Source organism: Tinamus guttatus, unplaced genomic scaffold (assembly GCF_059628265.1).
Source record: "Tinamus guttatus ecotype Peru unplaced genomic scaffold, ASM5962826v1 Tinamus_guttatus_pri_ptg000423l, whole genome shotgun sequence".
Taxonomy (NCBI): domain Eukaryota; kingdom Metazoa; phylum Chordata; class Aves; order Tinamiformes; family Tinamidae; genus Tinamus; species Tinamus guttatus.
This window is the reverse complement of record NW_028288957.1, coordinates 801,255-824,780: the sequence shown is the minus strand read 5'-3', so window position 1 is coordinate 824,780 and position 23,526 is coordinate 801,255. Positions and strand designations below refer to the sequence as shown.

Genomic DNA, 23,526 nt, shown 5'->3' with positions numbered 1-23,526 from the left:
CTGTGCTCACATTCCACCCTTCTCCTCGTTCATTTTTGAGAATTCCTTCTCATCTTGGTCGTCCACATCTAAATATTGTTGTCACATCACCATTAATTGTACAGTACCCATCCGATCCTTTACAAATTCTGTTACACGATTTAGGATACAAGGTCCTAACGTCAGAGTCAGGAGTAGGATTATTACTGGCATTGATTGTACCAAGTTTTGAACCATCCTTGTTGGCGCTCTCGCTCTTCTTTGCGCTTTTTGAGCCCCTCCCTAACCTTGGCCAGTGAATCTGAGACCACCCCCGTGTGGCCGGCATAAAAACAACATTCCTCGCCCAAAGCTGCGCATAACCCTCTTTGCTGTAGGAACAAAAGGCCCAACCCTCGTCTCTTTTGCAAGACAACCTCTGACAGGGAGGTCAGTGACTTCTCTAAACATGATATCGATTTTTCAAGTATCCTCATCTACAGCAGCTCGTAATGAGGCCGATTTTGAGGTTGTAAAGTTAGGGACGCTATTCCTGTTCCAGCCCCCGCTATTCCCAACCCTACTAAGATTGCTATGGTAAGCATGGTTATTGGTTCTCTTTTCATTATTCTTGACTTCCCCTGTCCCCAATGAATGTACGTACTCTCTTCCTGATGATACAATATGCGGGGAACTACTGAAATCTGTATACAATATTCCTTGCTCTCATTGAACACCGTTAAGGTGAGACAGGGTGTTAATCCTGTTTCAGAACATATCCACCATCCTCCTTCTTGAGGTATTGCCCATTTCTCTCCTTCTCTCCTTTTCTCCCGGAAAATAGCAAAGGGAAGGAGTGTCACCCAGTCCCCGCCAGTCTCTGTTACCAACTTTGTTAAGGTCTCTTTTAAAAGTTCGGTTCATCCTTTCCACTTGCCCTGAACTTTGGGGGTTGTACTCACAATGCAATTTCCACATAGTCCCCAAAATTTGGACTAAGTTCTGAATGGTACTTGCCACAAAAGCAGGTTCATTGTCCGATCCTATAGCCTCCGGGACCCCACAGTGTGGGATTATTTCCTCTAACAACACCTTGGCTACCACCTGGGCAGTTTCACGCTTAGTGGGAAAAGCTTCTACCCAACCCAAAAAGGTGTCTGTCATAACCAACAAGTACACCAAGTATTTTCCTGGTTTGACTTCGGTGAAATCTACCTCCTATGACCTTCCAGGTCTCCAACCCCTTTCCCTGACCCCCAGGTGTTGTCCTGCCCTTTTTTCACGTTTCATCACCTGACACGCTATGCACTTCTCTATTATTCTACAGCCTACCGCCCCCTGGTTGTGGAACTGAAGTTCAGCTGTTTCCAAGAGTTTAGCTGCTTTTCTTTCTCCCAGATGGGTTGACTTGTGCACCTGAGTTAATAATTGTTCTCCCAAAGTCTGTGGTAATGACAAGGTGGAATCCAAACCTCAGTACCACCCATCTTCTCCTTTCTTTAGACTCCCATTGTGCCTTATCCACTGCAGATCTTCTTTAGAGTATACTGGAGTTGGCGGCAACTGGCCCATTCCCGGTGGAGGGAGGTTCAGCGCCATCGCATTACTTCTTTTCCGATGAGTTCATGCGCGGCCAGTTTTGCAGCCTCATCTGCCGCTTGATTCCCTCTGCTGATTTGGTCCCTCGCTTTTTGATGCCCTGGGACATGGATCACGGCTATCGCTCTAGGTTTATGTATGGCTTCCAGTAAGTGAAGTATCTCTTGCTTGTTCCAAATCTTTTTTTCCGACAATGTTACAAATCCCCTTTCCTTGTAAATGGCCCCATGTATATGCACAGTCCCATACGCATAGTGACTGTCCGTGTATACAGTCAATCTTTTCCCTTCTACCATTTCTAGGGCTCTTGTTAGAGCAGTGAGTTCTGCTTTGCACTGGCTCTGTATCCTAGCCGAGCCAGTTCCCTAACCACATCTTCAGTGCCCCTTGCACATTTCTGGTGGGTGCCACAGTACAGCTGCAGATCCTCGCTCAGAGCCTCATTAAAAAGGGTTGGCGAGTTATTAAACCCTTGCGGTAGCCTAGTCCATGTGAGTTGTCCCGCTATCCCTTGCTGCAGGTCCTCCCATTCAAAAGCGAAAATGTATGAGGGGTTATACCCATCCTCGCTTCTTTTGTCATAGGATATTGCTGGACTCGGACCGGTTCCGCTCCTGATTTTCAGTTCCACCACTATCGGGGCTCTGTGACTAGCCACTCCTACTCCTGCTGTTTCTGCCCATGCTTCTGGAATCTCCCGCACCCACCTTCCCATTTCTTTCGGTATTTCCCCCATCCCCCTTTGCTGATATATCCGGTACTCGTCCTCTAATTGCAGAGTCAGTACATGTAGCGGGTTTCCCTCCCCATCACCAACCTTCACCCCTCCTTCCTCAAAGTATATTCTAGCCCCTAGCTTGGTCAATAGCTCCCTTCCCAACAGGGGTGCCAGGCATTCCAGTATACAAATGAAAGAGTGAGTAATCTGCTTAGTACCTAGATCCACCCGGCAGTTTGTGGTGCATTGATAAGATTTAACCCCATTCACCCCCTGCACCCAAATGGTTTTCTTTGTTAGCTTCCCCGTATCCTCGTTCAATACCGAGTGTTCCGCTCCCGTATCTACCATAAATCCTACTGGTTTCCCTTCCACTTCTAACGTTACCCAAGACTCGGGGAAGGGGGCCGAGTCCCAACACCTTCAGTCACTTTTCCCCTCCCCCGCCAGCAATACCGGGGTTTGGGGTCTATAGTTAAACGGCCCTGTCTTCCCACCGGCCCCTCCTCTTCTTCTCTTGGGGCACTCATTCTTCCAGTGGCCCCTCCCCTTCCATATGGCACACGGGTCTCTTTCCAGCCTCCTTCTCTCTCCTCCCCCTCCTTCCCGCACTTCTCTCCCTGACTCTTTTTTTCCTTTGCCGGCATAAAAGATTCTCACTTATTCTTTCTGGTTACGCCAGTTTTCCCTCACTTGGAATTCCCTATCTTCCTTTTGCAGTCTCTCCTGCCTTTCCTCAGGCGTCTCTTGATTATTGTAAACCTTTTCTGCTATTTTCAATAGGTCCTGTATAGTCTGTTCCCCTAGTCGATCTGCCTTTTCCAATTTTCTCTTGATATCGGAGGATGCCTGATTTACAAATGCCAGTATGACGGCTGCTTTGTCTTCCTCTGCCAAGGGGTCCATCGGAGTATATTGTCTAAATGCCTCTAATATTTGCTCCAGGAATGCCGCTGGACTCTCAGTCAGCTCCTGCCTTACCGCATTAACTTTAACCAAGTTGGTGGGTTTACGTGCCGCCACCAGAGTCTGGCGGGATACTCGGAGATGCTCCCTACCTTCCGCCTGGTCCAAATCCCACGGGGGTCGCGTTAACGGGAATCCTTCCTCTATCAGGTTCCGTTGGGTGGTAGGTCTCCCATCCACCCCCGGGACAAATTTCCTTGCTTCCGAAAGTATCCGCTCCCATTCCTCTGTTATGAATAGAACCTTTAACAGCTGCTAAAGGATCAATTAATGCTGAACAAAGAAGGAGGGGTAGTTTGTCTTTGCCCCATTTCAAGCGATATTCGATTGAGGAAAACACAGACACAAAGCACATAAAGCGACAGACAACAATTCCACACACTCAACACCCAAAATTTCATGTTACTTTTCCTTTTGTGCGCGTCCTTTTCCGTTCCATACCATGGGGTTTACCTTTCACCCCCGTTTTCCTAATAACCACGGGGTAGTGGGGACGTCTCCCACACTACCCGGCCGGTCACCCTGCGGTGCGTCCACCTAGGCATTCGCCAGCCTCCCCTCGGGCCCGCTTATCCTGCTTACCTTAAGCTGTCCTGGGCGTCTCTTAGTCTTTGCCTGCTGGCAGGGTGGAATCCCAGACGAGCCCCCAAAATGTTAAGTCCGGTTCCCAACCCGTGAGCGAGAGAAGAGCAGAGAAGCCCATGATTGCAGGATCCAGCTTATTACCAGCTAGCTGGGCTCCCCGGCTCACCCTCAACACGGGAATCTTGCACAAGGACCCCTCTAGTGCCACGCGCAGGGCTTATATACCAGCAAGGGGGTGGGCGGTTACACATTTCCTTTTAAGGCCCGCCTGCTCCGGATTCTGTTCGGATTGGCCATAAGGAGTGTTTGGCTTTAAAGGACTGAACACCGAGATGGCTTTTGAAGTTAAGCTAAGAGGTTTCCAGTGCAATAAAGCATATAAGAGTGAAGGTTTTGCAATGGACTGCAAACTGTACATATAACACCACCACACCTTCTCAAGCCTGCCAGGGCCTCCATGTATGTGTGTGGCTTACAGCTAAAAGTCAGTAGTTTCGGACTACTATATGAACTGTTACTATCATATTTTATCCCGGTTGTAAATGCACTCTCAAAACTACAAGAAAGTGGTATGTTCATTCTTTACACCAGCTTTTCTGCTGTAGATGCAACTGCTTTTTGCTCAAAGAATCTTTAATTTGAAAAGCTTTAGTAACTGGGTATGGTGGGCTTTAAAAATGGAAGTGGGGAAGGGGGTGGAGAAATGGCTTTATAAAACTGAAAGGAAAGCTACATGAGGTTTTAATCTTTGAGCAAGTTGTACAGCAATTAAGTGATTTAAGAAAGTGTTGGTTTTATGTTTTTGTCATAAGGAATTATACTTGCTGATGGGAGATAAAAGTGGATTTGTAACTGAATGTTTAAAAATACTTTGTTAGCATTTGAGCTTCCCGTTAATGTTTATGTGTCTTGTTGGAGTGAGATTAGCAGCCAGCTGCTAGTTCTCTCTAAGACGTAACAGCACCAGAAATGGAACTGTTTTATAAGCAAACTTCTCTGAGAATGAGGTTTTTAAAGATACTGCCTGCTCTGAAAGAGATCTGATCTGCTATGAAAAGGAGCCCTAATTACTTTAAGAAGCCTAAGTGTTTCTTAGATGTGTTTTCTTAGTTTTCTTAGAAGTGTTTTCTAAGTGGACCAGCAGTCACTTGAAACAAGCAAACAAAAAAAAAGCTTGTATTTTTTTGTGTGTTTACAAGTAGTACATTTTATTTTCAGCTGTCTCCTTAAAGTTCGTTGTGTAGAAGGATTTATATTGACCTTCTTTATTCCAAGCGTGCAGTGAACTATGAACTGGAAAAACTCAAAACTTTCCTGTTTTTGTTTTTCCTCTGGTCCTTCATAAACTTGCATAAGGATCTTCCTTATTATAACACGTGGTTTAAAGACCTCCAACTCGGCCACACTCTTTCTGAATGCTCTAGTTCTATGTTGGTAAATCGCAATAGGTTGGCCAGCTAGTTCTGGTGCTGTGAACTGAGAGTAGTTTGAGTTTTGTGTATTTTAGTGTGTATTGTTAGAGACAGCATCAACATATTTTATACAAAATATTTGACCACCACGTGGAAGTGTTTTTTTTACACAAGGTTTGTCTATCCTTAGTAGGATAAGATGAGTCTATCAAACTCACTATGCTTACTGAACCTAGTTGAATTAAACCATCACAGACATAGCCTGAAATGAGATTTTCCCCTCTTTATTTGGACATTGGTAGAAAGAGAGATAGTCAGATGGGGGTCATCAGGGGTGGATGATACAGAGAAGGAAGGAGTTAAAGCTAGGAGACTAGTCCCAGTTTCAGGGACCACAACAGGACACCCAGGAAGGCTGTATTTATGAAGCATACCACAATTCATCTGAAAATTCCAGAAACCCTGTGCAATCAGCAGTTGCAAGCATATATAAGCATTTATAATTCCATTTTGTTTGGGCCACGGGCAATTTATTGCAATCTACAGACTGGCTAAGCAAGCAGCGCTTCTGCAGAACTGCTTCCTAGCCCATCCCTTCCAAAAGGTGGTCCAATATAGAAGGCATCCTATTCACTGAGGAGTGTGCATAAATGCTTTGCTGGATCAGCCTACGAAGAGTGCTGAGGGGAAGAACGTGTTTATTCTTTCTTCTTCTTTGTTACTCTGCCGCACTTCTTGCAGCAGAATAGGCAGCATTTGACGAGAATGAAGACAGCGATGGCTGTGCAGGTGAACAAGAAGGCCAGAACATCCAGGGAATGGTACTGGTACCAGGTGAGATGGTGAGAAGCTGGTCTCAAGTGCTTTGCTCCTTTGTGGCGCATGACAAATTCAACCCAGAAGACTGCTCTGTCCAGAGGAGTCATAGGCTGGTTGTGATGAATCCTGGATAACCTCAGAGCGTTCTCCTTATAGCTGAGGAAAAGACAAGAAAACAAGGAGATTTGTCACAGCTGCTGGAGGAGCCCATCTTCAGCTTGCTGTGCTGTTGAGGAAGTGTTAAAAGCCAGAACATCTTGCCTTTACTTTGATCAGTGTTTTGCAAAGGAAAATTACCTCAATTATTGCTTCAATCAACACCACAAGGATGACTAGCATTGTGACCCATAGCCTCCAAAGACTATAATAGCCATGAACATTGAAAAAAGAAGACAGAGAACTATCTCGGGGACTGCTTTGGGTTCTCCCACATCTATTTTCTTCAAAGGGCTCATAAAATTGCAGTATCAAGAAAATGGAATTAGTCATCCGTCTTACTTGAGATGCTGATTTGCAGAAAAGAGGGAGGTGCCTAATATAAAGAGGGTCTTGTTTTGTCTGAAAGCCCTCAACTTCCAGCTCATAAACACTTTGGGCTCCTGGAAAAGCCAGTAGATCTTCTCACATCCACAACCCAATATATTAAAACCCAATCCTGCTCTTAGGCAGTAACACAACTCACGTGGAATTGTTAATGACTGTATTCAGTGCATCAACTAGGTCCTGTGTCTTCAGTGTGCCAAAATCCAACTCAACTGCGACTCCTTTTGCTCTCATGTGAGCAATGTTGTCGTGCTGGTCAGCAAACATGGGCATCCCGACCAAGGGGATTCCATGGTAGATAGCTTCGTAGATGCCATTGGTCCCACCATGAGTAATGAAGGCCTTAGTCAAAGGATGGCCTGGAACAGGGAAGGAGAGGAGTGTGTAGCAGCAACTGCTGCAGACCGTGTTTGCTGGGACAAGAGCAGATCACGCAGGGAAGCCCAAAGGTTGAGGAGGGAACTGCTGGGTTGGCATCAGGGCTTGCGCGCTGCTAATCTAGTCACATTAAGGACAAAAGCACACTTTGCACTAGGAAATTAAGGCTGGGAGAGTAAACCTTGTCTGCTTAAGGTACAAAAATAATTGCAGCCACGAGTGTTAGGGGGGTCGTTTGCATGATTCTCACTTGATTTTGGTGGAAGAACAGGAAAACCATTTTGCCAAAGACTGAACCCAGTTTGGATAAAATGATGCTCACCAAGCAGATCATTTTGAGGTATCCAGTCGTAAATTCTGGTGTTGGGGCCCAGAGCTTCTGGTTTTCTTCCTTTGTACCGCCAGAGAACCTTGAACAGAAGGATGTTAAGATAAACATACCGATTTTTACAAGCTTTTCTATCTTGTCCCACCAAGGGTGGGTCCTTATCTCAAAGGCATTCACCTTTGCTTAGTGATTCAAATAACTCTGCTCCAGCTTAGCTTATAATGTGCTAGGTTGGGTTTTATGTGCTTTCTCCTTAGAGTGTTTTTTATTTTGAGGCGTGTGGACACACCTCAGTGTGCTTTGGTTTAAAGAGGGGATCACACTATGGGAGGTGACGGTGAAGTTCAGCTTCGCGCACATGAAAGAGCCAGCAGAGATGCAGACGAAAAGCAGGCCTGCCAGGCTGTGAAGGGCTTGCTGAATGCAGTGAAACTAGAAAGGGGGGAATAAGTTATGTTTTAGACTGAGAAGAAATTCACCTTTTGTGGAATCTGGCTGAGGGCACGAGCAATTAAATTACTTTTTTCAGCAGTTAGGTGATAGACCATTGATCCGAGGGAAAACACCACGATGCCGTGTTCTCCTGAGCTCTGGACAAATTCCTCCATTTCCTAGGAAAGGCAGAAATCACGTTGAGCATAAAGAGGCACTTCAAATTGCAAAGACTTACATAAAAGGAGCACAATCTATCGAGTTTATCCAGGAGAAGATGATGGTTCAGGAGTGCCTCCAGTGAGAGCAGGCTGTTGCAAAGCTCCACAGTTCTTTTTCTGCTGGGCAGGTAAACCAGGAGCAGAACAAAGTCAGGATACCTGTGGTAATGGCTTTGCAGGCTGGCAGTGGAGTCCTCCAACAAACTCAAAGTTGGGCAGGAAAGGACGTGGGAATTCAAAATCCCAATACGTCCTAATTAGCCACATCTCTGCTTTCCCCATTGTCTCACACATGGTTGTGGGCCTTCCTATGGGAAAAGAACAAGGCATTTACAACACACACAGGAAGAGTCTTGTTTGCTCTAGATTGCAAAATAAAAGCCTTACCTTTGTCTCCTGGCGTTTCCCTTTAGTGCAATGTATCAAGTCAAGCACAAAATGAAAATGGGGACAAATTCAAACCTATTCCTAGCGCTGGCCCCTGTTTGGTCTTGACACATTGCCCTGCATGAGACAACAGCATCTTTAAAAAAATATAAAACCTTTAGGGTTTAGAGCGGTGCCTGAGTGAGTAGGAAGCATTTAGTTTCTGTGGTAAGAATATAGTTCTTGAACTGTTGGAAGCCTTTGCTACCTGTGCTGGCAGTAAAAACTCACCTTGTGCAATAAAGTAATCATAGAAAACTTAGGGTTGAATAAAATAAAAAACTATATCCCAAAGTTGATCAGTTGTTGAGGAGGAGGAAAGTTTTAGTGAAGCTCCCCTGCGTTTTATCGGATGGTGACTCTGGCTGCTCAAATTGCAGTGCAAGGCAAGTACAGCCAGCCCTGGTTCTCCTGGAGACCAGCACAAAAAAAAAATTGTGGGGAAAAAAATATATCTTGTCAGATACCCTTTGAATGTTCCCTCTGCAGGATCGTCCCAATGTGTGGAACAAGGGAATAAAAGCGTTAGAAATGTTAATGATTATCTGAAGCCTGTCCAAAGCAAACATCAATCAAGCAGCATAACAACCAAGAAAAAAAAATACCTGTAGGACATCTAAATGTGGAGGATGATTACTGAGTTACTAGAGTGAAAATTAACTTATAATGGAAGTAAAGCCGGCCTAACAGTCCGAGTGACATAAAGGTGTTAGTCTGTAAAGCAGGTTGTAAAGGAATCAAGTCTTATGCAATAGAAAAAATCAATAATGGAAACAGAGGTTGTTTTGGAAGGCCAGGGAAGCGTTCTGAAAAATACAGGAAGAGATTAGAGGGCAACAGAACAGATTCCCTTATCTGCCTAAGTGCTGATACTTGGTACAAGATACAAAGTCTGTTGAACTGAAAGAAGATCTCTTTTTAATAAACGCCGAGACAGGCTTGAGCTGTACTTAGTTAAAGCAAACATTCCATGCATATATGGAAATAAAAGTCTATATTTCAAAGTGTGAATGATATGGGAAGGAGAAAGGTGATGGTTCTTACCGTTTATTTTTGGAAAAGAGTATATATATATATATGCTTAGCATCCTGTATCAAACAGGGACCTGAGACGGTACCTGCTAATGCAAGCCGTGCATGAAGGGTGCGTTTTTTTGCTTTTCAGTTGTCAAAAACCAGTGTTCCCAAGTCAGTTCCACTGGCAACATGAGAACTGAGTTATCCCTCCGCTACTTCCCATGCCTTGCACAGAATTATCTGAAGAACGTATTTGCCCTTCCAGTCTGTATCTACTCCCTCTCCAACTGCTGTTGTGCCTGTCCTTAAAACAAGGAGATGATAACTGGCCTCTAAAACTGCTCTAGAGGCACTAAAACGGGCATCCAGCTCCCTGTGACAGGGATTTGAACTATAAACTAGAGACTGATAAAAGGCTGGTAAAGTGAACTTTTAGATTTGGCATAGAAATAGGACTCTGCTTAAAATGTTGCTTAAAAGAAGATCAGGTATCTGTTTGACAATAAATGAATGCAGCCAGAACTGAAGCTCGACTTTCATTAAGCCTTCAAATACGGAACCAGATCTGGCCGGGTTCCCAAAACATTGAAAAGGCAGAGCCGGTGCAAAGAAGAAACCACACGCCACAGCCGCCTTACCTAACATATCACTGTAGTAATCATCCCAGTTTTTTCGCCAATACTTTAAGCAATAATAGTCCTCGTAAAGGTAGAAGAGGAAATTCTGCAGTCTCTCTAGGAAGTTCAGCCGGTCTGTCATCCTTCCCATGCTGCCGGGCACATACGAAGGTGGGGACGGCAGCCCGCCACAGAGCCGCTCTGCCGTGTTCCCCATAAAGAAGCGGAGACTGTAAACAAAAGGGATTCCCAGGATTTCTGCTACAAGCTCTCCCCCAACAGCTACAGGGTCGGAAATCAGAACATCAAACTTGGCCTCCCGCAGCTTCGCCATTAGTTGTGGGTCCAGCAACAAGGTGTCACAGACCATCTTTGCGGTATTTGCAAACTCCTGCAGGTCCTTTTCCATCTTCCACAAGTTCTCCAAGAAGGACAGGTCACCTGAGCCATTCACCCAGGCACTGAGAAATCTGTCCATGTTGGCATCTAGGGTTTCCTGGGTGTAAGGCACTTGCAGGACCTCAAAAGTGAAGGGGGAGGAGGTATCTCGGTAGTCAATGAGCAGATTGACAGAGGGTACCAGCACAGTCACCTCGTGGCCCCGGCGAACGAGCTCTTCCAGCAGCACTTTCATGTTGATCCAGTGACTTGCGTCAGTTGGCCAGACCACCACCTTCCCACAAAAACCAGGACTCCAGCAGCACGAGAAGGCCCAGAGCAGCCAGAGGAACCGTTGCCCCATCATCCTGAGTGACAGTCCTACTCTGGCTGATCTGGAATCAGTTGCACTCTTTTGACTTGTAAACACCTCTAGCGCTAACCAATAAAAATGAGAACCAGCTGCTGCCAACCTTGGTGAAAGGGCATGTCAGGGCTAAAAGCCTGATACTGCTCACAGGATGGCTTGGCAAGCAGTAAATCCTGTTCTGGAGTCTCCTACAGAGCCATGTCCTAACCTTTGGAAATCAAGGTAGTTTCCATTTGGGCTCTCCACAAAGTGCACCTTCCATCATGTGAACATGCAAAGCACCTCCGAGCTCTGCAAACTGCTGTTTGCCCTGCCAATGTGTCTTCAAAGTGTTCCCACGCCACGCAGCAATTCAAGCTGCGAATTTCAACCTGAGAAGCCCATGGGCCCTTTTGGGCAGTGATGTGATTAACCCAGTCCTATCACTTGACTACCTCCTAGGCTTGCTCCTTTGCCCTGTAAAAACCAAGTTGCCTCTAAAGCCAGCAACAGTCTTTACTTCCTTGTTTACTGACCATCAACAAAATGTCCTGCTGTGATTGACACCTAGCCCACAACCTACTCTAGTCCTCTGCAGCCAGCCGGGTGTCGTGGGCACTCATCATTGCCCATGGCTGGAAGGACGCAGTCCTGGCCGAGGTCCTACCCGCACTGCTGGGAACACCAGCCCTGTTCGAGAAGCAAGCCTGCAGGAGCACGACAGTTCAGCTTTATCCCTGACACTTCCAAAGCAAGAAGAAAAGGTAATTTAGAAGGCATTTGCTTTTGCCAAGACGCTATGGCAGTGCAACAGGGGAGCAAAGCATCTGTCCAAGTGCACATGGGAGTCTCCCGTTGCAGTTGCCCTCTGAGTGAGTTCCCTGCACAACGATGGGGAATTTAATGCCATGGTTGGACTGATAACAAAGTTCCTTGTTTCCCTTTTCGCCTCAGTAGCATCAGTGGAAGAGCCCAGTGTCAGGGCAGCACCATCAAATGCAGCCTGACATTTTCCATGCAGCCCATGATCCCCGGCAGCCCGCGCTGCATAAAATCCACAAATTGTGCTTCTGCCAGCACTGTGCATCCTCGGCTCTGCCAAGCACAATACGCAGCCCACGTAAATACTTTTCCTGCAATAAAGAAGAGAGAAAATCCTCAAATCAAGCTGCATGGACAAGTTAGTGGCTTCATTGAGGATTTCACATGGTTCCCCGATCTGTCTTTTTCTTTTTCCTTTTTTTTTTTTTTCAAGAGGAAAATGGGGATCTTTTCCTTTTGCAAAAAAGAAGCTGTTAAAGTGCTGTCTAGTTTATTCTAGGTCCTTGATTGAGATAATGCAATGTGTAATGTTAGCTGTAGGTAAGCTTGGATTTATAATGAGCAGGTTAGATGAAGAGAAGGAAGTCTTTATATGCCAAAAATGTGTTAATATCTTGTAAAAGCCTTTTCTTTCAGGTGTGTCTCTGGATAAACATTATCAAATATGGGACTTTTATAAGGATCACTTAAAATTTTGCAGAAGATGCCGCCTCATTTTGAGGATAAAATATTTAAGTTATTTTGATATTCAAGAGGAGCATTATTGGGACTGTTTCAAATTGTATCACCGTGATGTGTTAATCCCATTGCCAAATATTCTCTAACATGTAACCACTGAATTCACACATCTTGCTGAGCTTCTGCAAACAGTAGGCCCTTTCCAAAAGGGATCGAGTGGCCCTTGGAGACCCAGCAACAAACCAAAAAGAATGGCTGTTCTAGAAGTGCGTATTATGTACGAACTGCGCTCAGCCCTTTCCTTTTGCTGAAACGTCTTTCCTGTGATGTATGACAAATATCTAGGGAAGGAGCGCCTAATTAGATCTTACTTAGGGGTTGGTTTGTTTGGGGGATTTACTTCTTTAGGCTTTTTGCTTTACTTTTGTTCGCATTTGTCGCCCAATTGTTTTCGCCAATTTTGTGAAAATGTTGCAGTTTGAAAGCCGTAGTGGTAGTGGCGGCGGTGAGGGAAAGGAGATATCAAAACAGTATCCCATTCACAAACAGTCTGTGGACTGTAGGTCCAATTGCCTTCCTAGGAGCGAATCGAGTTCCCAAATAGTGTGATCAACTATAAGCTCGACCCTGGCAGTATCAGATGGACGAACAGTCCGTGGACCGTAGGTCCGATCGCCTTCCTAGGAGTGAATCGAGTTCCCATATAGCGTAATCACCTCTACGCTCGACCCTGGCAGTATCGGATTCATGAACAGTCTGTCAACTGTAGGTCTGATCGCCTCCCTCCAGACAAGTAGCCGAGTTCACAAACAGTATGATTTATTCAAATGCAACATTTACAAAGCAGGTTTTGGATGTCAGTACAGGAAATTCTCTACTAGAGCGTGGGGTTTTAGCTAGCTCTGATGTACAAATGTGCAATCATCACTCACCCCAGAGGATGGGAGAGGGCTCTCATTCTCGAGTCTCCTCAGGCAGCGTCCTGACGCAAGGGGAGGAAAGGGGGATCAGCGCATCAACTGATCCAGAATATATGATAGATTCCTCCCTCTCACTCCTTAGTCTCCTCTGGCAGCATCCCGACCTGAGGGGAGGGAAGGGGGCTCAGCCTGTCAACTGACCCAAGAGTTAACAATGGTTTCTTCCCCCCAGAATTTTCATTCTTAGTTCACCTTTTATACTTTTCTTTACATTCAGGTGGAGCTTGAGTGACTAGAGTCATACTTAATATTGTTATTGATTGGTGAAAAAGTTTCTCGCTTTCATTTAAAGGTATAGTCAACCGAAAATCTAGAGCGCATGCTCGGTGAGGGGTAGTCATACCTCGGAGGTGGGTAACTTTTGGGATGGAGGTCTGGTTTTCACATTATAATGAGCAAAGTTCAAGCAAAGTTCATCATTTGCCACCTTTGCTGCCTCAGCACCGGACTTGTTATCGTATATCTCCCATTAGACAGCCACTGTGCGGCTTAGCAGCGGCCCAGCACAGGGAGTGCAACAGAGTTTGGCCGCGGTGCCTTCACCCTGCTCCCTCCTCCGTTACTCCCCTTTGCAGCTGTGAGGAGGGCAGATTGTGTTGCCCAGGGAACCGGGGAGGGGCAGAGTCCGTGCGCACCAGCCATCCTGGAAGTGGCAACTGTGTAGCACCCCAAGCAGGCCTCTGTAATGCCAAAACTTCTGTTAGGCCCTAGTTTTCCTCTCAGTTCCTGCTTCCAAACAATTCTTCCACAAACACTTCTTCCACAGCATGCAGAATGGCAGCTTGGTTTGAACCTGCAAGAAGCTGAAAGCTGTAAGGAAAGAGCAGAATCCTCCTGTAGCCCCTGCAGAAGGGTGTGATGCAATTTGGTGTTCAGCTACATATTGGCAGTAATTGGCTTTCTTTCCAATAGTAAATGCATCAAAGGGGTGGACTTGCTGCAGCTGATCAGGGGTTGGGCTGGCATGTTGCAGGTGGCGTGCAGGGGCTTGCTTTGGGCTGTGACACTGAGGCATGAAGGGGAGTAGCAGAATGACCTGAACAGTATAATTCAGATAAGCCTTGTTGTATGGCAGCTTTCCCTGAAATGTGTTGCTTTTCTCCAGCTAGATCAAAATGAAACTTACTTAGGAGTACACGTACATGTTATGTATATAAAAGTTAATTGACAGTGTGTTCATATTCAGCGGTGGCTTGGCTGCCCAGTGGGTGCTCTAACTGCCAGTTTTGGTTTATAGGGTTCCCTGTATTCATGGCTCCGAGGGTCATGAGTTTGGATAACTGTGATGTTAGCAGTCATGGATTGAGCATGACTCTCTTTAGGTTCTTGTGTGCACTGAATGAGCAAAAGGCATTGCCAGAGGTGGAAATGCTGCTGTAGCCTCTTCTCAACTACAGCAAAACTATTGTTTCTTCATTTTCTTGATCTGTGGTAAGGCTGTGAGATTGGGAGGAAAATGTTTTTTTTATTTTCAAACAGAGCTAACTCTCCAGAGTCTTCCATCATTTCTCCACCTCTTCCTCATTCTACATGTCCAAGGAGTTATCCTAAAATCCATCACTCCTACCTGCTTCCTTTTTGAACTTCCTTAGTGCAAGCTAAGAAACTTTGGTGGTAATTGTAAGAAAGGCCTTGTGGATAAGAGGTGGAAGGGAGCTGCCAAGAGACGTTTAAAGATAAGAGCCTAGTAGCCATTTCTCAAATTATTTGTCTTGTAATTTTGTTGTTGTAAAATAGGAGCATTTCAATAGGGAATGGCATTGAAAAGGCCGATTCTAGTGAAACCATGGAGCTCTGAACAAAATATCTCATTCTTTTTGTATGGATCTTAGAAGGGGTGGGGAAAGCAAAGTAATTAGCAAAATCTTGTTTACAGTACCACTTTGAGGCAGCTAGGGAAGGAGGATGTCTTTTGTGTTTTTTTGGTCAAACTTGTAAATAAACATTGGTAGAGAAGTAGTAAAGTGAGCAGACTTGGTTAAGAATACTCTGCATTACATTTGCTAAGCTGTCATAGGTTATGTTTAGATGTCGTGTTTGCCATTTGAATCAAAGATAACTTTTTGCCTCCTAATTCGCTAAGCTTTGTGTGCGTACTTTTCCTTTGGAGGGTTCAACAACTTCCATGTAACTTTCTTGTAGGCGCCGTATCCGGGTATGGAGCAGCCGCCGCACCACCCCTACTACCAGCACCATGCACCTCCACCTCAAGCTCACCCTCCGTACTCGGGACATCATCCTGTACCCCATGAAGCAAGATACAGAGACAAACGAGTAGTAAGTGTCACAAAGGCAGAGGGGGCAGAGAAGTCTGCAGGCCAGAGCAGGAGTGGGAGGAAACTTGGGTACATATGTAGCTTAATTTAGCTTAATCCAAGATATGTTGTTTTTGAAGCTATAGGTCTTAACAGTACAGTGTGTTTTTTGGTTTTGCAGTTTAGAAGATTAAATCTTCTAAATTTACTAGAGACTTCCAGCATCATCTTTGAAAAGCCTCTCTCTACAGCTGAGGTAGAAGTGCAGAATTCCCAGGACATTCTCTTAATTTAAGAAGTTTGGTGTTATTTTTTTGATCAAAATGGCTTCCAGTCATCAGAACTTCTCCGATGTTCCCATCGGAACTGGGAACTTTTTCTGCTTGAAGGCCAGTTTGAGTAAGGGTGTTGCCTGTAACATCACTTAACTTGCTGTGCCCAAGTGCGCTTTATCAGCAGAAAAGTTTGAGAGTTTTATGACTTGCACAGGCACATCAAAACCAGGGCTGATCCTTACACAAATAATTTTTGTTAGAGGACCTTTAAGGCTGCTTAGCTTTTGAGGTCTCTTGCTGGTGTCTGGTGTCTGAACCCCAGCCTCTCTGTTTTCTGCTTCATATGTTGAAAGCACAGATGTATGGTGCTGCCCTAAACATGAAAGAAGAAATTTGTGCTGCAGCTGTCATTTAGTGTGATCTTGAGATGTATTTATGTATCCATATACTGGACTTTCCCAAAAGTTAGAGCCAGTCACATGGCTCAGGGTGGGGACAGGATTTTAACCTGGAAGAGAAAGTAAACGGAGCTGTCCTTTCCTCACAGCATGACTACGACATGAGGGTAGATGATTTTCTTCGGCGCACGCAAGCAGTTGTCAGCGGTCGGAGAAGCAGACCTCGAGAGAGGGAGCGGGAGCGGGAGAGGGACCGTCCCCGCGATACCAGAAGAGACAGAGAACGTGACAGAGGCCGCGATCGGGAGCGAGAGAGAGAGAGGATTTGTGACCGGGATAGAGACAGAGGCGAAAGAGGTAGATACCGAAGATAATCCACATGGAACCAGCGGTCACTTGAAACAAACAAACAAAAAAAAGCTTGTATTTTTTTGTGTGTTTACAAGTAGTACATTTTATTTTCAGCTGTCTCCTTAAAGTTCGTTGTGTAGAAGGATTTATATTGACCCTCTTTATTCCAAGCATGCAGTGAACTATGAACTGGAAAAACTCAAACTGACCAAAAAATAGAATACCCAGAGCTGACGTTTTTATTGGAGCAGAATGGGAAACAGTTCAGAATGTAGATATTGATTAATTCTCAGTAAGTGTTCATTTACTTAGTGACTTCATTCTAGGTTTTTGAATACTGATGGATAATTGCCTTTTTCCTTTTTTTTTTTTTCTTTTTTTTTTGCTTTGATGTTTTCTTACCATAGTTTCACGTGGTTCAGTGGGAAAATGCTGCTATCAAGTGTGCAAATGTTGAAGTATGATTTTTTTTGACTGTACGGCAGTGTTGTAGCAGCCTCTTTTTTCCCCTTTTTTCCTTTTTTTTCCGCCCCCTTCCTGTTTTTTAACCTTATCTGTAAAGTCAAGCGTTTTTTTTCAGTCTTCAATAATGAAAGCAATATTAAGAAGACACTATTGATACCTAATTTTTAACCTTTTTTAAAAACCTTCCTGCGTTCAGTAACATTTTGGTCAATTCTCTTGTCTAGCCTCCTTCCGAAATGTACACATTGCTTGGAATGTTCACAACCTGCGTGTGTGGAACCGGAAAATATGCTGTATTCTACATTGCTACCATTTTTTTATAAAAATAAATTGGTAACTATTGAAACAATTCAATTTCCAGCTCAGGTTTCTTGATCCTTGCCGGCTTGGATAGCTTCTGACAGTTGTAGAAAAGCAGTTGTATTCAAAAATGGTGAAGTTGATCCAGAAGCTTGAACTCTGTGAAACACCTGCTGAAGTAATAGGTAACTGCTTTTCTGTTTCTACAGTGAAGTAGTGAGCCTGCAGATCTCTAAAGCCATATCCCTTCAGTTTAATCAAAAGATGTTAGAACTGTTAATAGACTGTCCTCAACGATAATCTTACCTGTCTCCCAGGAACACATGCTCCTACAAGGTCTGTTCATACCCTGCAAGGTCCAGACTCTCCACATGTTTTTTGTAGTGATTTCTACAGCACTTGCAAATTCTCTTAATTAGGATATATTTGAACGTAAATGTCAGTGGCAGAACTGGGAGAAAAAAAAAATGGGAAACTGGACGTTGAGTTTCTCCAGCAAATTCCTAGATCCTGAAACTTGCCTGTGTAGCACTGCAAGATGGACTGCTTCATAAAATCTCATAAGGATCTTCCTTATTATAACACGTGCTTTAAAGACCTCCAACTCGGCCACACACTTTCTGAATGCTCTAGTTCTATGTTGGTAAATGGCAATGGATTGACCAGCTAATTGTGGTGCTGTAAACTGAGAGTAGCTTGAGTTTTGTGTATTTTAGTGTATATAGTTAGAGACAGCATCAACATATTTTATACAAAATATTTGACCGCCACGTGGAAGTGTTTTTTTTACACAAGGTTTGCCTGTCCTTAGTAGGATAAGATAAGTCTATGATAAACTCACTATGCTTACTGAACCTAGTTGAATTAAGCCATCACAGACATAGCCTGAAATGAGGTATTCCCCTCTTTATTTGGAGATTGTAGAAAGAGAGTCAGATGGGGGGCATCAGGGGTGGATGATACAGAGAAGGAAGGAGTTAAAGCTAGGGGATACGAGTCCCAGGTACAGTGACCACAACAGGACACCCAGGAAGGCTGTATTTATGAAGCATACCAGAGTTCATCTGAAAATTCTGGAAACTCTGTTCTGGAAACAACGCAGTTGCAAGCGTCTATAAGCATTTATAATTCCATCTTGCTTGGGCCAGGGGGCAATTTATTGCAATCTACAGACTGGCTAAGCAGGCAGCGCTTCTGCAGAACTGCTTCCTAGCCCATCCCTTCCAAAAGGTGGTCCAATATAGAAGGCATCCTATTCACTGAGGCGTGCGCATAAATGCTTTGCTGGATCAGCCTACGAAGAGTGCTGAGGGGAAGAACGTGTTTATTCTTTCTTCTTCTTTGTTACTCTGCCGCACTTCTTGCAGCAGAATAGGCAGCATTTGACAAGAATGAAGACAGTGATGGCTGTGCAGGTGAACAAGAAGGCCAGAACATCCAGGGAGTGGTACTGGTACCAGGTGAGATGGTGAGAAGCTGGTCTCAAGTGCTTTGCTCCTTTGTGGCGCATGACAAATTCAACCCAGAAAACTGCTCTGTCCAGAGGAGTCATAGGCTGGTCGTGATGAATCCTGGATAACCTCAGAGCGTTCTCCTTATAGCTGAGGAAAAGAGAAGAAAACAAGGAGATTTGTCACATCTCCTGAAGGAGCCCATGTTCAGTTTGCTGTGCCGTTGAGGAAGTGTTAAAAGCCAGAACATCTTGCCTTTACTTTGGTCAGTGTTCTTACATACATTTGAAACTAGCCCAATTTGCTCCTATTTGCCTAAAGTTGAATTACGGATTGTAATAGAGAAAGTAAGTCTTTTGCAAAGGAAAATTACCTCAGTTATTGCTTCAATCAACACCACAAGGATGACTAGCATTGTGACCCATAGCCTCCAAAGACTATAATAGCTATGAACATTGAAAAAAGAAGACAGAAAACTATATCGGGGACTGCTTTGGGTTCTCCCAGATCTATTTTCTTCAAAGGGCTCATAAAATTGCAGTATCAAGAAAATGGAATTAGTCATCCGTCTTCCATGAGATGCTGATTTGCAGAAAAGAGGGAGGTGCCTAATATAAAGACTGTCTGTTTTATTTGAAAGCCCTCAACTTCCAGCTCATAAACACTTTGGGCTCCTGGAAAAGCCAGTAGATCTTCTCACATCCACAACCCAATATATTAAAACCCAATCCTGCTCTTAGGCAGTAACACAACTCACGTGGAATTGTTAATGACTGTATTCAGTGCATCAACTAGGTCCTGCGTCTTCAGTGTGCCAAAATCCAACTCAACTGCGACTCCTTTTGCCCTCATGTGAGCAATGTTGTCATGCTGGTCAGCAAACATGGGCAGCCCGACCAAGGGGATCCCATGGTAGATAGCTTCATAGATGCCATTGGTCCCACCATGAGTAACGAAGGCCTTAGTCAAAGGATGGCCTGGAACAGGGAAGGAGAGGAGTGTGTAGCAGCAACTGCTGCAGACCGTGTTTGCTGGGACAAGAGCAGATCACCCAGGGAAGCCCAAGGGTTGAGGAGGGAACTGCTGGGTTGGCATCAGGGCATGTGTGCTGCTTATCTAGTCACATTAAGGCCAAAAGTAGCCTTTGCACTAGGAAATTAAGGCTAGGAGAGTAAACCTTGTCTGCTTAAGGTACAAAAAGAATTGCAGCCACAAGTGTTAGGGGGGTCGTTCGCATGATTCTCGCTTGATTTTGGTGGAAGAACAGGGAAACCGTTTTGCCAAAGACTGAACCCAGTTTGGATAAAATGATGCTCACCAAGCAGATCATTTTGAGGTATCCAGTCGTAAATTCTGGTGTTGGGGCCCAGGGCTTCTGGTTTTCTTCCTTTGTACCGCCAGAGAACCTTGAACAGAAAGATGTTAAGATAAACATAACGATTTTTACATGCTTTTCTATCTTGTCCCACCAAGGGTGGGTTCTTACCTCAAAGGCATCCACCTTTGCTTAGTGATTCAAATAACTCTGCTCCAGCTTAGCTTATTATGTGCTAGGTTGGGTTTTATGTGCTTTCTCCTTAGAGTGTTTTTTATTTTGAGGCATGTGGACACACCTCAGTGTGCTTTGGTTTAAAGAGGGGAGCACAGTATGGGAGGTGACGGTGAAGTTCAGCTTCCCGCACATGAAAGAGCCAGCAGAGATGAAGACGAAAATCAGGCCTGCCGGGCTGTGAAGGGCTTGCTGAATGCAACAAATGCAGGGAAACAAGAAAGGGGGGAATAGGTTATGTTTTAGACTGAGAAGAAATTCACCTTTTGTGGAATCTGGCTGAGGGCACGAGCAATTAAATTACTTTTTTCAGCAGTTAGGTTATAGACCATTGATCCGAGGGAAAACACCACGATGCCGTGTTCTCCTGAGCTCTGGACAAATTCCTCCATTTCCTAGGAGAGGCAGAAATCACGTTGAGCATAAAGAGGCACTTCAAATTGCAAAGACTTACATAAAAGGAGCACAATCTATCGAGTTTATCCAGGAGAAGATGATGGTTCAGGAGTTCCTCCAGTGAGAGCAGGCTGTTACAAAGCTTCACAGTTCTTTTTCTGCTGGGCAGGTAAACCAGGAGCAGAACAAAGTCAGGATACCTGTGGTAATGGCTTTGCAGGCTGGCAGTGGAGTCCTCCAACAAACTCAAAGTTGGGCAGGAAAGGACGTGGGAATTCAAAATCCCAATATGTCCTAATTAGCCACATCTCTGCTTTCCCCATTGTCTCACACATGGTTGTGGGCCTTCCTGTGGGAAAAGAACAAGGCATTTTCAACACATACAGGAGGAGTCTTGTTTGCTCTAGATTGCAAAATAAAAGACTTACCTTTGTCTCCTGGCGTTTCGCTTTAGTGCAATGTATCAAGTCAAGCACAAAATGAAAATGGGGACAAATTCAAACCTATTCCTAGCGCTGGCCCCTGTTTCGTCTTGGCACATTGCCTTGCATGAGACAACAGCATATTTAAAACAATATAAAACCTTTAGGGTTTTCAGCGGTGCCTGAGAGAGTAGGAAGCATTTAGTTTCTGTGGTAAGAATATAGTTCTTGAACTGTTGGAAACCTTTGCTACCTGTGCTGGCAGTAAAAACTCACCTTGTGCAATTAAGTAATCATAGAAAACTTAGGGTTGAATAAAATAAAAAACTATATCCCAAAGTTGATCAGTTGTTGAGGAGGAGGAAAGTTTTAGTGAAGCTCCCCTGCGTTTTATCGGATGGTGACTCTGGCTGCTCAAATTGCAGTGCAAGGCAAGTACAGCCAGCCCTGGTTCTCCTGGAGACCAGCCCAAAAAAAAAAAATTTGTGAAAAAAAATATGTCTTGTCAGATACCCTTTGAATGTTCCCTCTGCAGGATCGTCCTCATGTGTGGAACAAGGGAATAAAAGCATTAGAAATGTTAATGATTATCTGAAGCCAGTCCAAAGCAAACATCAATCAAGCAGCATAACAACCAAGAAAAAGAAATACCTGTAGGACATCTAAATGTGGAGGATGATTACTGAGTTACTAGAGTGGAAATTAACTTATAATGGAAGTAAAGCCGGCCCAACAGTCAGAGCGACATAAAGGTGTTAGTCTGTAAAGCAGGTTGTAAAGGAATCAAGTCTTATGCAATAGAAAAAATCAATAATGGAAACAGAGGTTGTTTTGGAAGGCCAGGGAAGAGTTCTGGCAAATACAGGAAGAGATTAGAGGGCAACAGAACAGATTCCCTTATCTGCCTAAGTGCTGATACTTGGTACAAGATACAAAGTCTGTTGAACTACAAGAAGACCTCTTTTTAATAAACGCAGAGACAGGCTTGAGCTCTACTTAGTTAAAGCAAACATTCCATGCTTATATGGAAATAAAAGTCTATATTTCAAAGTGTGAATGATATGGGAAAGAGAAAGGTGATGGTTCTTATTGTTTATTTTTGGAGAAGACTATATATATATATATATATATATGTATGCTTAGCATCCTGTACCAAACAGGGACCCGAGACAGTACCTGCTAATGCACAAAGGGTGCGTTTTTTTGCTTTTCAGTTGTCCAAAACCAGACAGTGTTCCCAAGTCAGTTCCACTGGCAACATGAGAACTGAGTTATCCCTCCGCTACTTCCCATGCCTTGCACAGAATTATCTGAAGAACGTATTTGCCCTTCCAGTCTGTATCTACTCCCTCCCCAGCTACAGTTGTGCCTGTCCTTAAAACGAGGAGATGATAACTGGCCTCTAAAACTGCTCTAGAGGCACTAAAACGGGCATCCAGCTCCCTGTGACAGGGATTTGAACTATAAACTAGAGACTGATAAAAGGCTGGTAAAGTGAATTTTTAGATTTGGCATAGAAATAGGACTCTGCTTAAAATGTTGCTTAAAAGAAAATCAGGTATCTGCTTGACAACAAATGAATGCGTCCAGAACTCAAGCTCCACTTTCATTAAGCCTTCAAATACGGAACCAGGTCTGGCCGGGTTCCCAAAACATTGCAAAGGCAGAGCCAGTGCAAAGAAGAAACCGCACGCCACAGCTGCCTTACCTAACATATCACTGTAGTAATCATCCCACTTTTTCCGCCAATACTTTAAGTAGTAATGGTCTGTGTAAAGGTAGAAGAGGAAATTCTGCAGTCTCTCTAGGAAGTGTAGCCGGTCTGTCATCCTTCCCATGCTGCCGGGCACATAAGAAGGTGGGGACGGCAGCCCGCCACAGAGCCGCTCTGCCGTGTTCCCCATAAAGAAGCGGAGGCTGTAAACAAAAGGGATTCCCAGGATTTCTGCTACAAGCTCTCCCCCAACAGCTATAGGGTCGGAAATCAGAACATCAAACTTGGCCTCCCGCAGCTTCGCCATCAGTTGCGGGTCCAGCAACAAGGTGTCACAGATCACCTTTGCGGTATCTGCAAAGTTCTCCAGGTCCTTTTCCATCTTCCACAAGTTCTCCAAGAAGGACAGGTCACCTGAGCCATTCACCCAGGCACTGAGAAAGCTGTCCATGATGGCATTCAGGGTTTCCTGGGTGTAAGGCACTTGCAGGACCTCAAAAGTGAAGGGGGAGGAGGTATCTCGGTAGTCAATGAGCAGAGTGACAGAGGGTACCACCACAGTCACCTCGTGGCCCCGGCGAACGAGCTCCTCCAGCAGCACTTTCATGTTGATCCAGTGACTTGCCTCCATTGGCCAGGCCACCACCTTCCCACAGAAACCAGGACTCCAGCAGCACGAGTAGGCCCAGAGCAGCCAGAGGAACCGTTGCCCCATCATCCTGAG

At 44.7% G+C, this 23,526-nt stretch overlaps 3 protein-coding genes across 5 annotated transcripts in view; 1 reads left to right on the top strand and 2 right to left on the bottom strand.

The window, feature by feature from the left end:
• YTHDC1 (YTH N6-methyladenosine RNA binding protein C1) overlaps positions 1-16,842 on the top strand; it is a 67,212-nt gene extending 50,370 nt beyond the window's left edge. For all 3 annotated transcript variants that reach the window (XM_088531604.1, XM_088531606.1, XM_088531602.1), the window contains 2 exons: positions 15,369-15,503; positions 16,304-16,842. In XM_088531604.1, the coding sequence (XP_088387730.1) occupies positions 15,369-15,503; positions 16,304-16,528 (360 nt within the window). In that variant the 3' untranslated portion in view covers positions 16,529-16,842. The remainder of the gene's footprint in view (positions 1-15,368; positions 15,504-16,303) is intronic.
• On the bottom strand, positions 5,937-10,770 carry LOC148593260 (UDP-glucuronosyltransferase 2C1-like). The gene is made up of 6 exons (XM_088531611.1): positions 10,041-10,770; positions 8,119-8,267; positions 7,786-7,917; positions 7,301-7,388; positions 6,740-6,959; positions 5,937-6,213 (listed from the first exon to the last, which is right to left on the bottom strand). Exons 1-6 carry the CDS (start codon positions 10,762-10,764, stop codon positions 5,937-5,939), a joined length of 1,590 nt encoding a protein of 529 aa, XP_088387737.1. The 5' UTR covers positions 10,765-10,770.
• A 1,700-nt stretch (positions 16,843-18,542) lies between the features above and the next one.
• LOC148593259 (UDP-glucuronosyltransferase 2C1-like) lies at positions 18,543-23,526 on the bottom strand. The gene is made up of 6 exons (XM_088531613.1): positions 22,797-23,526; positions 20,867-21,015; positions 20,534-20,665; positions 20,040-20,127; positions 19,479-19,698; positions 18,543-18,871 (listed from the first exon to the last, which is right to left on the bottom strand). The coding sequence occupies exons 1-6, from the start codon at positions 23,518-23,520 to the stop codon at positions 18,595-18,597; spliced, it is 1,590 nt and encodes a 529-aa protein (XP_088387739.1). The 5' UTR covers positions 23,521-23,526; the 3' UTR covers positions 18,543-18,594.

Excerpts from the sequence above, each read along its gene's own strand:
- LOC148593260 (XM_088531611.1), bottom strand. The coding sequence starts at position 10,764 with ATGATGGGGCAACGGTTCCTCTGGCTGCTCTGGGCCTTCTCGTGCTGC. Across the intron at positions 8,268-10,040 it reads TTACTACAGTGATATGTTAG|GAAGGCCCACAACCATGTGT; the intron begins GTAAGGCGGCTG and ends CTTTTCCCATAG. Across the intron at positions 7,918-8,118 it reads CTGCAAAGCCATTACCACAG|GAAATGGAGGAATTTGTCCA; the intron begins GTATCCTGACTT and ends TGCCTTTCCTAG.
- LOC148593259 (XM_088531613.1), bottom strand. The coding sequence starts at position 23,520 with ATGATGGGGCAACGGTTCCTCTGGCTGCTCTGGGCCTACTCGTGCTGC. Across the intron at positions 20,128-20,533 it reads TCAGCCAGATTCCACAAAAG|GTTCTCTGGCGGTACAAAGG; the intron begins GTGAATTTCTTC and ends TTTCTGTTCAAG. Across the intron at positions 18,872-19,478 it reads ACAGTCATTAACAATTCCAC|CTATAAGGAGAACGCTCTGA; the intron begins GTGAGTTGTGTT and ends TCTTTTCCTCAG.